We start from the raw sequence: 15,375 nt of genomic DNA, 5'->3' as shown, positions 1-15,375 counted from the left end.
CTCCCACCTTCTCAATATATCCAGAAATCTGGCTACTTCTCATTTCTACCATTTGGTGAGTTTCTAGTTGTTTTGCTGTTAAGAACAATACTGCTCTGAACATTCTTGTACACATCTGATCACACAGGCAAGAAATTCTCTATATGAGCTGTTCTCAAACTTTGGTGGACATCAGAATCCTCTGGAAGGCTTGTTAAAACCCAGAGTGCTCGACCTCACCCCCAGAGTTCCTGATTTGGTTTGGAATCCATCTGCATTTCTAACAAGATCTCAAGTGATGCCGATGGTACTTGTTGGGGAAATTACACTTGGAGATCTATAGCTCTAGGGTATATTATACCCAGGAATGGAAATGCTGGGTCATAGGATACACACATGTTCTACCTGACAAGAGAACACTGATTTTTATTCCTATCAGCAGTGTGTGAGAGTGCCTAGTGTTTCACATCCTTGCCAACACTTGATGTTGTCAGATGTATTAGTATTGCCAAAGTAGTAGACACAAAGTGTTAGCTTTTTGTGGTTTTGCATTGTATTATTGGTATTTATCCTCAGGTGGCTATTGCATGGGATATTGGGGGGGGTGGACAAAGTAGAAGTATATTTGTTGTAACATTGTTTATGATATGAAAAAACCAGTAACAATCTAGATTTCCATCAATGGGTACTTTCAAAATTTACAACAGGATAATATATGACTGATCAAGATGATGATTATAGGGTCTCTAGTTATGGACATGGAAAATGCCTATAATATATTGTTAAACGAGAGGGGGAAAGCAGTTTACATAAGGTACATGACGGCATGTATAGTGTGATTTCATTTCTGTAAAACTGTTCAAAAGAATTGAGAAACACCTTGGAGAATGTTAATACTTGTTATCTTTAGGAGATGAATTTGGGGTTACCTTTACTTTGTTTTCTAAATTTTCTGTAATGTTGATTCTTTTTAAGTGTACGTATCTCCTTTTTCTTTAAAAGAGTGATTTTGAAAAAATACATTCTTAGATTTCTGTTTGTATATGACAGAAAGTATCTGGAGGTTTCACATGAAACTGATCAGAACCAGTGCTTCTTGGCAATGGGTTTGTGTGGGCCGAGTGGGAAGGTACTTTGAGTTTTCTCTTTATTCCATTCTGTACTCTTTGATTTTTATGACAGTGTATTACTTCAATAATAATAAAAAAAACACTAATAAAAACAAAAAAGAAAAGAGAGCTATTCTTAACACCCAAGCCAGCCCAGCCCACCCCACCTAGCTCTGCTGAGGTTCCAAAGACTTCACAAGGAACCTACTTAAGTCGTGCCAGACCTCCTCTGGCCAGGGAGCTTTCAAGCTGTGGAGCCAGGGCCAGTTATTGGGCTGCCCAAGAAAGAGTTCCTCCTGCTTCTGGGTGCTGCCTTGAGCCAAAAGTAATGTGTCACCCCCATAAAGCCTGTGGCTGTGGGCTCCCCAACCCTCTGTGCTGGAAGGAGAGGCCAGCCCCCTAGAGGGCCCAGAGAGAAATCATTAACACAGCCAAGGAGATGACGGACTGTCAGAGGTGGGCAAGCTCCGATAATGAAAACCTGTGTCTCTAACAAAGCAGTTTTAAGTCTGTAAAGATCAGAGCTAGGAAGAAATAAATACTACAAAATCAGAAAGATGTAGAGATGGTGAACATGAACTCATTTACAGCACACTTGGATGGCAGAATCAGAAATCATCCTGAACTGAGAAAGAATTAATTTGACCTAAAACAAACAAAGACTTCACAAAGGGCCTGGATCTACAATGGGACTGTCCACAGTTGTAGTTTCTTGAAAGCCACCAGAAGGGGATGCTTCCTCCTCACGGCAGCCCCTCTGAGCTCTGGGTGACTACCACGTCAACACATGTAGCTCAGTCCCTCCATGGGGTGTATCATGTGGTCATCATGTGGTTTTCCTCTGTCTCGCCCACAGCCCACAAGCTCCAGAAGGCAAAGACCAGCTCCCATTCCTCTCCTGCCTCTTTGTAACAGGCATGGGGCCTAGCATACACTAAGTGCTCAGTAACTGTTGGGACAGTGGAACAGGATCATCTCCAATATAGAAAGAAAACAAAGGGGGGCCTGGGTGGCTCACTTGGTTAAGCGTCCAACTCTCGATCTTAGCTCACGTCTTGATTTCAGAGGTTGTAGGTTCAAGTCCCATGTTGGGCCCCATGCTGGGTGTGGAGCCTACATTAAAAGAAGAAAGAAGAAGAAAGAAAACAAAGATGCCATTTTGCAAACACCCAAGTTCCAAAACTCCAGGTAGACAGTCATAGCTGGATACCTCCCAACATCACTGCCCAATCTGCTCTGCCCCAGTATGCCCACCAAGTGGGTAACACAAGGGCTTGGCTCAAACTGCTGGGTTCTAGACCGAGATAGCCTCCTTTGACAAGTGGGTCCCTCTCCAGGGAGTGGCTTGTTGGAGGTGATGCTCTTGAATATATACTTTCTCCTTAATAAAACAGCCATACAAAACAAAAACTGAAATCCAGTGGTGGGACTTCATGGTGAGCACCCCCACCTCTACCAGCCTTTAGCTGTCCTTCCATGATTACATTTGGCCACTCTTAACATTTGTATGAGGATAATACTTGTTCACAAGTAGGAGCCCAGTAAGGACTTGGTGTATTTTTAAAACAGGTTCAATTGTGTTTTAAAGTTCTTTTAAAAGTCATACATATTTGCTATAAAATAACAAAATTGTATAGGATTGTATGAAGTCACCCCAGAAGGTGCTCCCTGAGCTTCATCCGTTAGCCCCTCTCCCCGTGATACAGGACAGAGGGTAATGAATCCAGGGGCAGGTTTCACGTGGCAACACATATGTTCTGAGTGCCTGCTTTGGGCCAGGCCCTGGTCCCAGGTGGCTCTGTCTGGTAGGGGATACAAAAGTGCCTAAGAGGCTTAAAAAGTCATTGAGTCCTGGAAGACTAGGGCAAGGATGTAGTGGGAGCCAGTGGGGAGAGGACAGAGGGATGTTTGGGAAAAATGGAAAGAATAGACTGGAGTGGAGCCTGGATGTGGCAGAGACCATACCCATCTAGAGCCTCAGGCCTCAGGAAGGAGGAGGCAGAGGTAGAAGGTGAAGTCATATCTTCCTAGGGTGGCTGAGACCTCCTTCAGGTCACAGGTCTTAGCTCCTGGCTGTGCCCACAGGGGACACAGGCTGCTCTGTCAATGTTTGCAAAAAGAGGGAAAGGAGAGGGAGAGAGGGAAGGAAGGAGCGAATCTCCTATTAGTGAAATGCCACCATCAGATCAAGGTTCTTTGCAGCGCATTCCCTATGTGTAAAAGTTGGACTCAACAGCAGTTTTTTTCAGGATGAATACATCTTTATTCATTTATTATCTTTCCCTAGGGAAAAAGGCAGGGGAGGGAGAGAGGGTCAGCATGTGTTTCAAAATAATAGAAGGAAGAAAAAAAATGATAGAAGAGATAAGAATCTTAAATGCCATAAACCAACCCTAAATGGGGGTGGGTGAGAGAGGGGGCCCTCCTGCTGCATGAGCTTGGGAAGGAGGGAAGGGGATCGGGAAAATGGCACATGAAGTCAGAACTCCACATAAAGCTAAGTAAATGTGGACTCACATTCATTTATCTTTTATTAGCTCATCTGTGGCTACTTTGATATACTTTCATCTCCCCTTTCCCTGGCTGCCACTCCCAGGTTCGACAAGGGAGACCCCCAGTAGCCCTCTCCTCCCTCAGTTTAGAGGGGTTAAACTGTTAGGCCTATGCACAAAGAGGATGTTTGTTGTTCATTAGAATAAGGAATGGGCTTAACCCGGAGGGAGTTTGGGCTACGAATGAGAAAGAGAGAGGGTGCCTACTTGCTTCAGTTATTTGGACTAATCTTTTACTTGGGAATTAGATTTATTCATGTGAAATAATTGAGGAAGGGAATGGGAAGGGAATGGGGTAGGAATTTAGGACTGCCTTTCTGAGGGGCACATAATAAACATGGCTTGAGCGATAGTGAGACTGAAGGGCCCATGTGATAGCCAAGTGGAGAAGATGAGCTGACAGCAGGATATTATGGGGCTGAGGCTCAGAAGGACTGTCCAGGGTGGAGGCCTGTTGGGGTAGAGGCAATTTTCAATGAACCCTGGAGGTCACAGAAGACATGGCATCACTTAGGCAGTATGATAATGGTTGAGTGCATGTAATGATAAGGAAGGTCAGGGAGGAGCCCTGACCAGCTCCACCAAAAGGAATTCCTTATGAGGAAGGAGCCTGAGAAGAAGAGGTCAGAGATCAGGAACCAGGAGTCACATATTCCAAAACACATCCTGTTGCAAGGAACAGAAACTTGATCTGGGAGGGAGTGAGTATGGCAGAGAGGGAATAGGATGCCCACTAGGTTTCACCTGCTTGCTCCCAAAATGGCACCAGGAGCCAGTCCCAAATGATTTGTTCCCACTAAGAGCCAAGCGCTATTTTAGCCGCCAGCTAAAAATGCCCAGGATGTACAAAAGATGGCAATACAGGCCTTGCCATTGTCACTAGGGAAGGAAGGAGAGCAGGAGCTGGTTGGTGCATGGCAGGGGACTGACAGTGGAGAGGCTCCCAAAGAACCCCCAAAGAGGATGCAGTGGCGAGAGAGCCAGAGAGAATGAGAGAGAGAGAGCACATGAGAGGGGGGAGGGTCAGAGGGAGAAGCAGGCTCCCCGCCGAGCAGGGAGCCCGATGCGGGACTCGATCCAGGGACTCCGGGATCATGACCTGAGCCGAAGGCAGTCGCTTAACCGACTGAGCCACCCAGGCGCCCTGCTTCGGTTTTGATAACTGAAAGAGAAGAGAAACTTCTGAAACCTGCCCAAGATGCTGTTAATGGATGGGCAAGGCTTGCTTGATGAGAGTGATGAGCAGTACACAATAGCTGACATTTATTTAATGCCTTTTATGTTGGACACTGTGCCCACAGCTGTTCAGAAATCATCTCAGTTCACCCTCAGAGCAACCCTATGAGGTAAACACTACGATTGTCCTCATTTTACATGTGAGGAGATAAAGGCCCAAGGTCACGCAGCTAACAAGTGGTGGAGCTGGACTCTTAACCTCCACTTCTATTAGCTCAATTAGCCAGTAAATGCGGAACCAGATTGGGGGCATTTTGGGAGCTGCACTAGTCATACCACTAGTGATACTAATATTTATTGAAGGGTTACTATGTGCCAGACACAATGCTAAGTGCTTCTGTTACTAGATGTCCTGGGGAAATCCTCTTGAGGGCCTTGGCTTCCCTTTTCTCTGCCACTTTGTAAGGACACTTTCTTCCTTTGGTCAAAATTAAATTATTGGAATTGTATGGGCTTTAAATACAAGAGAGGCTGATGCAACTTGCTACTGATGCCGGAGTTTAAACATCTGCAGAAATCCACATTTGAAAGAAAGCATGTAATTGGATTTTAGCTGGGTATTTCTAGAAAGATCAGATGACTTGCATTTGGGCAGCCCAACCTTGACCATCTTGCTGCTTGCAAGGAGAAAGAGAACTACATATAGTCCAGATGACACTGAAGCTTAGAGCGATGAGGTCATTTGCCCAAGGCCACTCCACTCAGGAGTGAGAGCCTGGAGAGCAATCCAAGGTAGCCAGAGCCCTTCAGAAAAAACTCCCTGCTGGGTCCCACGAACTTTCCCCAGGAAACTCAGCTGCCTGGCTCTGAAAGCCCTAGAAGGGACAGTACACACACACGGATGCACACCTCTTGTGTGGGTGGGGTGCCAAGAGACTTTATATTTGACAAATTCTACTTCCTCTGTCAGACAGAAGGTCAAAGGTTATCTTGAGAGGAACCTTTCTGAAGGTGCAGGGCAGGAGGGGCAGGGACAACCTTTGAAACATACACATGTCCAGGCTCTACTCTTAGAGCTCCAAATTCTTTGACCTGAGGTTTGACTATTGACATTTATAACAAATGTCCCCAGAGACTCAGGTGCACTCCAAAGATTAAGGACTGTGGCTCCTGAGTAAGGCACCAGGAGAATAATGCAGGGGTGGGGCTAGAGCACCTGTAGGGCTGGGAACCTTCCTCAACCCGGTTTGTCAGCCTTGGGTCCTGGGGCATGAAGGTGTCAAGGACACCAAGGATATGAAGGATGTTATTTGAAATGCATTTCATTAGAAAGTTTGACTGTTGGCGTGTTATTGTTCTCAAATTGAATTTCATCATTTACATTAATATGAGCTGACCCTGCAAGACTTGGTTTGCAATTGCAGGATAATCTAGAAGTTCGAAACAAAATACAAATTCACAGAAAAAAATGCAACTTAGAAAGGTCCAACTAGTCTTATAACCTTTTAAAAATTGAATCAGCAATTAAAAGTCATCTATCCCATAAAGGTTGATTTTACATGCCAACTTGACCAGGCTACCTTCCCCAGTTACTCAATCACTCTTCTAGGTGCTGCTGTGAAGGCATTTTATCGATGTGATTAAAGCCATAATCAATTGACTTTAAGGGAGATTACATTGGATAATCTGGGTGGGCCTGATTCAATAACACTGAAAGGCCTTAAGAGCAGAGCTGGAACTCTCTAGCAGGAGCTGAAGTTGCCATTCCCAGGAGGCCTGCCCTTCTTCACAGCCTGTCCTGTGCATTTCAGGCTTCCTCATCAGCCCCCACCGTGATATAAACCAATTCCTGGTAATAAATCTCTTTATACAGCTACTATTGATTTTGTTTCTTTGCTTAAACCCTGACTGATACACCTCCACTCAAAAAAAAAAAATTAAAAATTATATGTAGTATTTTCTGTATTAAAATATCTTTTGAGTTTTTCATTCATTTCCTGAAACATAGTAAATGTAGTTCTTTTATAGTATGTGTCTGATAAGGAATGGTGTCACAGGTGAGCCTGGGAAAGTGACTGACAGCTGAACTGTGAGACCAGTGGACATGTTACCAGGGGGTCAGTATTCCCCACCCATTAGTTACTTGTGTGCTATCTTCACCAATTTTTGCCATATCTAAGTACCACATATATAATTATTTACTTAAAATGTGTTATTTAATTGACTCTCTTTAAAACTCATATATATTTAAATAAAAGGCAAAGTTTATATTGCTATTGCAAATAGGAAACTAGTCATTTGTCATAAATCGAAGGTAGCCATAAAAAGAAACATTACAATAAAAAGAGAATAATATGACACATTATCTAAAATATTGTAGTTTTATGAATGCTTTAAGGCTGAGACCTGCTCTCTTATTGTGAAAATAGAAGATTTACCAAGTGTTGGAGAACCTAATGAAATGCTAGCACCACCAGAAGAGGATGGACTTTCCAATAAACATTATCTATAACATGATATTAAAAACACTTTTCTTGTCATTTTGCAATCGTCACTGCAAAAATCATCAATGGATGCTGAATCTAAGGGGAGGGGGCAAGTTTTGTGAAAATTATTTGCATGGAGGGGAAATGTAACTACGCAGGGGAGAACTTGGCTATCACTTTGACTAGGTGATCAAAATTAACATCATCTAGATGATACCTTTTTTTTGAAGATTTTATTTATTTGACAGAGAGAGACAGCGAGAGAGGGAACACAAGCAGGGGGAGAGGGAGAGGGAGAGGGAGAAGCAGGCTTCCCGCTGAGCAGGGAGTCTGATGCGGGGCTCAATCCCAGGACTCTGGGATCATGACCTGAGCCGAAGGCAGACGCTTAACGACTGAGCCACCCAGGTGCCCCTAGATGATACCTTTACAAGGACACAACATCACTTCACTGGGTACTCATATAGAAAAAAATGTCCATGGATCCTGCCACATATCATACAAAAAATCAGTTGCAGGCAGATTGCAGATCTAAATGTGAAAGGCAAAACCACAAAGCTTTTATTTTGTTTGTTTGTTTGTTTAAGTGGGCTCCATGCCCAGTGTGGAGCCCAGTGTGGGGCTTGAACCTGAGCTGAGATCAAGAGTTGGACGTTCAACCTCAATCGACTGAGCCACCCAAGTGCTCCAAACAACAAAGCTTTTAAAAGATAAACAGGAGGTTGGTGGGGAGATGGGGTAATTGGGTGATGGGCATTAAGGAGGGTGATTTAAGTAAAGAATACTGGGTGCTGTATGCAACTGATGAATCACTAAATTCTACCTCTGAAACTAAAAAATAAAATAAAGATGTTAGTAGAAAGATGCTTTCTAAAAAAAAGAAAGAAAAACAGGAGAATATCTTTGTGAACTTAGAATGGTCAAAGATTTCTTACCCATAACACAAAAAGTGATTAATATAAAATAAAAATTTGATAAACTGAACTACATGAAAACGAAGAACTTCTGTTCTTGAAAACACGCTGTTGAAATGCAAGGCCACCCCAAATATGAGAGGAAATCTTCACAATACAGAAATCCAACAGAATGCTCACCCAGAATACATCAAACAAACAAACAAAATAAACAACTACTATAAATCAACACAAAGGATAGGCAAGCCTATAGGAAAGCAGGTAAAAGATCTAAACAGGTGCTCAGTATTAGTAGTTCTCAGGAAAATGCACATTAAAGGCATAAGATCTAACATTTAAAAGACAGAAAATACCAAGTGCTGGTAAGGATATGGGGGCAACTAGAACACTCACACATTGCCAGGGAGAGGGTAAGTTGGTACAACTGCTTTGGAAGAGTGTTTGTTCTTACCTATTAAAGCTAAATGTATGTGTTCTCTGACCTAGCAATCCCAGTTACAGGTATTATTATGAGTTGAATTGTGTCCCTCCAGAATTCATATACTGAAGTCTTTTCTCCTGCCCTGTATCTCACAGTGTGACTGTACTTAGAGCTAGGGTCTTTACAGAGGTAATCAAGTAAAAATGCAGTCATTAGAGTGGGCCTTAGGTCAATATGACTTTTTATAAGGAGAGGAGATTAGGGCACAGACACCCATGGAGGGAAGACCATGTGAGTCCACAGAAGAAACTGAACCTGCTGACATCTTGATCTTGGACTCCTAGTCTCCAGAACTGTGAGAAGCTAAATTTCTGTTGTTTAAGCCACCCAGTCGATGGTACTTTGTCATGGTAGCCCGAGCAAACTAAAACAGGTATATACTCAATACAATTGCATATATATGTTCAACAAAAGGCATACACAAGGAATATCCATAGCAGCACTATTTTTAATAGCCAAAAGCAACCCCAATGCCCATGATAGTAGAAAGAACAAGTCATGGTATCTCCAATCTGGAGGAAGAGAAGCCAGACATGTAAGAGCACATACTGTGTGGTTCCATTTATGTAAAATATAAATCTACATTTCTTGATCTGGGTGCTTTTACACAGACATGTTCTCTTTGTGAGCTGTGTTCAAGCTGTACACTTATGTATGACATGCATATTCTTTTTAGTGTCTATTTTGCTTCACCACAAAGTTTAAAAACATAAGAGCACCAGACTTGGAGGGTCCCACCCCCCAATAATCTGCAGGATTCAAAGAGAATTAAACAGGAATGGCCTGTCTTTATTTGTTGTAGGTACCATTGATAATGTTCCAGACTACTTGCTGGGACACAGAAGGTGAGGGCAATGGGCAACCTTTGAGAGATGGCAAGAGCAGACTGCCTGGCTCATGGAGCCCCTGGATGCTGGGCAGAGGACAAAGGGGAGCCCGAGTAGAGTCAGGGATACCTGGGACGAGACTGTTAATATCAACCCATTCCCATGATCTGTATATCACAGCATACCCACTATCTATCCATGGGGGACCCTGGTGTGGTGGGGACAGCCCCAGCCCTGCCCCTCCCCACCATGCCTTGCAGGCCTTGGTCTGAAACTCTCTCCACTCTGACTTGGAATGGGCTCCTGTCTCCAGGCCTTGCAAGCAGCTACTTGCCCAGCTCAAGTACTGCTCATCTACTAGGGTCCTGAACATAAAGGGTAAGGGGATTCTTCTTGATTCTAGAAGGAAGGGGGTACACAGGCCCCACAGGGTTATTTTGTGGAATAGCTGAAGATAGAACATCTGAGTTTTCGTAGGCTTTTGTTTAGAACTTCCATTAAGAGCATTTCGGTTATGTGGGACAGGGCCGGGGTGTGTAGTTCAGACACAGACACACAGACACACACAGACACACACACACATAATCACAGAAGCCATTTGTGTCGCATGGTCATTTTCTGAAGCCCATGGAGCTGAGGAGGATAGAGGGCCCTCCCTGATCAGTGTTCTATGGGACAGTTGTAAAAGGCATAACACGTTACCACAAGATGAGGCTCACAGCCCAGCGGTCACCAGACTGCCTGTGGCTAGATCTGGGCACAGAATGGAAATGATGTCACTAGGGCTTCACATTATTTCATCCAATTAACTGAGAGTTAATTAGTATGTCCAAAGCGCTCTGAAGCTGAGGAGTACTGACATTGGAATGGGAAGATGGGCAAGGCTTCTGCTTCTGTCTTGCTGTGAAGAACTAGGAGACATTTGTGCCAGCGTCTGTAGGGGTGTCCGGGGCTGCCACGATCAAGTGCCATACAGTGGTGGTGGTGGAGGGACTAAGACAACAGACATTTATCCTCTCATGGCTCTTGGAGGCCAGGAGTCTGAAATCAAGGGGCTGGCAGGGCCGTGCTCCCTCCAGGGGGCGATCCTTCCTACCTCTTCCAGCTTCCAGCCTCCAGCGTTGCCCCAGGCATTCATTCCTTGGCTCATGGTCACATCACTCCGGTCTCTGCCTCTGTAGTCCACATAGCTGTCTTCCCTGTGTCTGCGTCCCTATTTCCTCTTCTCATAAGGGCACCATCATATTGCTTTAGGGCCCACCTGAATGACCCCATATTAATGTAAGTGATAAAATTCAATTTGAGAATAGTAGCACACCTAGAATCTTCTGTCCAGCTCCTTCTGGAAGCTTTTGGCTCTCTCAGTCACCCCTAGGTTCCTGTGCTGAGGAAAAAGATTAGGGGGAAACTGACAGGCATGAAGCACTCATTGGCCACTAGAGATCAGATGGGCACTGTTATGGGTTGCATTACGTCCCCTCAAAAGATATGCTGATGTCCTAATTCCCAGTGCCTGTGAATGTGACCTGATTTGAAAATGGGTCATTACTGTTTTCTCATTGTTGCAGGGTTCTCTCCGGCTCTGTGGAGCACTCCTGCTGGGGTGGGGACAGGTCAGCTCCACGGTGCCATTGCCTGTGCACAAAGAGGCATGCCTAAATCCTACTTCCTCTCCTACCAGGAAATGAGACCGTCCCAGGCCTGGAGGCAGTGCTGGGACCTAACACTTGCTCACCTGGGCCGCTGGATTCTCAGGCCCTGCAGATCCACCCACATTTCTCAGCACCTTCTAAGCCAGCACCATCAGTTGGTGCCAAACTAGCCCAGTGAATTATCTGAATAGTATTTGGCAGACAGGGCTGCAGGGATCCAGCAGTTTGCTTGAAGCCCTGGGCCTGTCAGAGATAGGTTGGAGCATTGGCCCTTTACCCAGGGGCCTGCCTCTCCCTGCCAGCTTGGTGAGGGGATGCCCCTCCCTAGATTCATGACTGTTGAGCCTGTTGGGACTTGCCTGTCCTCTGGCCCCCTTCTAGCTGGAGGCCTGCCTTATACCCAGGCCCTAATACCTTCCATGCAAACTTCAGACAGAACTGTATCTGGCCAAGCCTTAGCTAGTCATCTCACTACCCTGTACTTGGGTTCGGATAGAACCTCATACTTCACTGGTTTTGCTAGGCAAACCTTAGAAGACCAGGAAACTCCTGCCCTGCTGAAAAGCCCAGAGCAGTGCTTTTCTAGACCTCATGTACCTTATTAGCCACTGTGGTAGACTGAGTAATTGCTCCCCAAAATGTCCACTTCTGGAGGAGGAGATGTGTTGACGGAAGTGGAGATTGGAGTGATGCACTCTGAAGATGGAGGAAGGGGCCACAAGCCATGGTTTTATAGTGGTGCTTGCCTCTGGCCCTTCTCCTTGAACTCTTTCCACCATCCAAACACAAATGCCACCATGTCACTCTTCAGAGGGCAGAGGGCAGAGGGCAATCAAGTCCCAGCTCCCTGACCCCTGCAACCTCATTTCCTACCATTTCCAGTCACAGACCATGGTGGTTCCCTTGGCCTGGAAGCTGGAATGCCATTCCTTATCTTCTCAAGCTGGCCAAATTGGGCTCACCCTGTTTTATTTATTCATTTATTTTTTGAAAGTAGCCATCCTCATGGGTGTGAGGTGCTATATTATTATGGCTTTGATGTCTATTTCTCTGATGATGAGCGATGTTGAGCATCTTTTCATGTGCCTGTTGGCCTATCAGTCACTCTTTTTTTCAAGTTTTTTTTAAAAAGATTTTATTTATTTCTTTGACAGAGAGAGACACAGCGAGAGAGGGAACACAAGCAGGGGGAGTGGGAGAGGGAGAAGGAGGCTTCCCGCGGAGCAGGGAGCCCAATGCGGGGCTTGATCCCAGGACCCTGGGACCATGACCTGAGCCGAAGGCAGACGCTTAACGACTGAGCCACCCAGGCGCCCCCTATCAGTCACTCTTAAGCAGACATTGGCAAGCTTTTCCTGTAAGGGGGAAGGTAGTAACTATTTTAGGCTTTGTGGGTTACAAGATCTCTGTTCATAACTGGTCAACTCTGCCATTGTAGCATGGATGTAGCCATAGACAATATGTAAACCAATGGGTGTGGCTATATGCCAATAACATTTTATTGACCAAAGCACAGGCAAATAGGATTTGACCCCAAGTTCAGTCTGTGGACCTTTGCTCTTAAGGCAAAGAGCACTTGGGTTATTACTTTCTCTGTGGGACTCTCTGAGGATAAGTGCTCTATCTTGGTCACTTCTGCATCCCTTTGGACTTAGCAGGTGCTCAGTTAATATTTTCTGAATTGATGGTCCCCCCAGAGAATAAAGCCAATGGTGTGTGTGTCTCAGTACTTACTAGAGAAGGTGTCTCATAAGAGTTGCAGTACAGGGAAAGGCTAAGAGGACTTCACCCTCTTCCCCCCTTTTCTCTCCTACCCAGCTCACTCAAGAAAGTTTTCTGGGCTGAAGGAGCTAATGTAAACACACCTCCTGGGGGCTGAGTGGGTAAAAGACAGACCTGAGAAAGGGAAGGCTCTAATTTGGGTCCACTATCATTTGGAGTCTTCCATAATTGGCAACTAGGCAGTGCTGGGGGAAAGAGGTGCATGCTGCTGATGGAAGGGTTCTAGTGTCTCTCAACATGCCTCTTTTTTTTAATGTTTTATTTATTTATTCATGAGAGTCAGAGAGAGAGAGAGAGAGGCAGAGGCAGAGGGAGAAGCAGGCTTCCCACTGAGCAGGGAGCCCGATGCAGGACTCGATCCCAGGACCCCAGGATCATGACCTGAGCTGAAGGCAGACGCTTAACCATCTGAGCCACCCAGGCACCCTCAACATGCCTCTTTTTTGTCTCCATTCCTAACTCTTCTTTGTGCCCTTTCAGCCCTTCATGTTGCAAAGTCTCAGATTAGAGCCTGTGTCCCTTCCCAGATGAGCACCAGAGGTCTTTTCCCTCTAGAGACTGATGGGGGGAGGGGTAACAATTATTTAAGCTTTTAAAAAGTTTTTGCTTTAAATTCTCCATCTATTTGAAGTTAGCAAATGGATTGTTTTTTTCCCTACAGCTTCCTTGATTATGTAGAAGGATGCTGGAAAGATAAGTAACCCAGGAGAGAGGAGGGGTGGGAGTGGGGGGAGGTAGGGGAGAGGGAGAGGAGAACACAAAACAGTAGAATATGAAGCTGCCTGCTTTAAGAAATTCAAATTCAATCCGACAAATGGGAGAAATGCCTCCGGTTTCCTCCACCCTTGAGGTCATGGAACAGCTGGGTGTGCTCTCATCTAACTGGCAGGAGGAGACCTAAGCTCAGAAGAAAGTCACTTGAAGGAGGTTAGTTTGTTGGTCCACAGGGGAGAGTTAGTAGCCGGGGAAGGCACTGCGAGGGCCCAGTCTCTGGGCTGCATCACTTGACCTTCCGCAGGTAATAAAAACTCCGCACAGTCCTTTCTATAGCGTCATCCATGGTGACCAGTGGCCGGTAGCCCAGGACCTTTTGGGCTCTCTCACAGCTGTAATAGTGGAACGTGCCAGCCAGTGCGACACGCATCGGTGTGAAAGTGGGTTGGAGCTGGATGACAGGACTGACCACCAGCACCAGGAGGGACAGCAGGAGGGCCAGGTAGTAGGCCACCCAGTAGGGGATGTGGTACTTGGGGGCCTCGTAGTTGAGGCCTGTCAGGATGCGGGACAGGAATGTCCAGAAAGGGATGGGTTCGTCATTGGTGATGTGAAATGCCTGGAGAGAGAACAAGAAGTTAGAAAATGCTCCCCAGCTGGCAGGCCACACTTGGAGCTTGGAGCTCAGGCATAAGCTGCTGGCTCAGCCTGGGACCAATATTTTGGGAAGCCAGTGGCCTCTGCCTGCCTGCCCACCCAAGATCTCCAATCTGCAAACGTCAGCCAGTAGCAGAGATGCTTTTTTGATTTGGAGCTTTTTTGATTTGGGCAGACTAAAGGTATAGACAGGAAAGGTAAGTTTTATCTATGGGCCAGGATTTTTAACTGAAGCTTAGATTACACTCAGGAAAGTATGTCTGTTAATTTAATAATCATGTTAATCATGGTAAAACTCCTTATCTTCATATGCAACAACAGGTCACATGCCTTTTCTCAAATGTGCTGTATTTGGTCTAAAACAAAAGCCATACACCCGCCCGACCTCCACCACCCTAAGTGTTACAGGAGTGGGAAAACAGCAGAGGTCCAGGAGAAAAATGAGATCCAAAGAGGGGGTTCCAAAGGGAGTAGTGAGAAACAAGGAAGAGGGGGGCCCTGTGAATGGGAGGAGAGGGTGAGGGGGCCCTAATGTGCTCTCCCCTCTCTGCATGAGAGCTCACCTCCCTGACATGTCCATCCCGCCCACCAGGTGCCAGATGCCAAGAGACTGAGATACATCCACCCCTCCGGAGGGGTGAGAGGCATAAGCAAGGGTGGGCAATGGGAGAGAATGTACATGGAACCCTGCTGGGAGCAGTCACGTCCACAGGGGATCACCTCGGACCAATGGGATCCTAAAGCAGATCAGCCAGGACCCAGGATCATGAAGGCAATTTGCCAATGAATCCAAGCACAGGGACATGCAGCCCGAAGACGGGCAAACGTGCATGGGGCAGGAGGAGGGGGTGCCTTACCTTCCCACTCACGGCCGCGTCTTGGGAGAGGTGCTCTGCAGCCAGGATGTGTCCGTGCACCACGTTCTCCACAAAGGTGAAGTCCACCAAGTTCTCCCCGTTTCTGTGGGCGTACGGGGCATGGTTCCACTGTTAAAGATGCTAAGGGGCCAGGATACCTGGGGCCCTCAGAGGCAGTGGAACATGTAA

General features: G+C 45.9%; 1 protein-coding gene across 1 annotated transcript in view; it reads right to left on the bottom strand.

Annotated features, from left to right (window-relative positions):
- Positions 1-13,314: 13,314 nt before the first annotated feature.
- Positions 13,315-15,375, bottom strand: part of NSDHL (NAD(P) dependent steroid dehydrogenase-like) — a 29,101-nt gene continuing 27,040 nt past the window's right edge. Inside the window, exons 8-9 of the mRNA XM_021683558.1 lie at positions 15,187-15,289; positions 13,315-14,291 (exon numbers count right to left, since the gene is read on the bottom strand). Of these exons, the coding sequence (XP_021539233.1) occupies positions 13,959-14,291; positions 15,187-15,289 (436 nt within the window). The 3' untranslated portion in view covers positions 13,315-13,958. The remainder of the gene's footprint in view (positions 14,292-15,186; positions 15,290-15,375) is intronic.

Source organism: Neomonachus schauinslandi, chromosome X, assembly GCF_002201575.2.
Source record: "Neomonachus schauinslandi chromosome X, ASM220157v2, whole genome shotgun sequence".
Lineage (NCBI taxonomy): Eukaryota > Metazoa > Chordata > Mammalia > Carnivora > Phocidae > Neomonachus > Neomonachus schauinslandi.
Note: the sequence above shows the minus strand (reverse complement) of the source record. Positions and strands in the feature narration are given on the sequence as shown.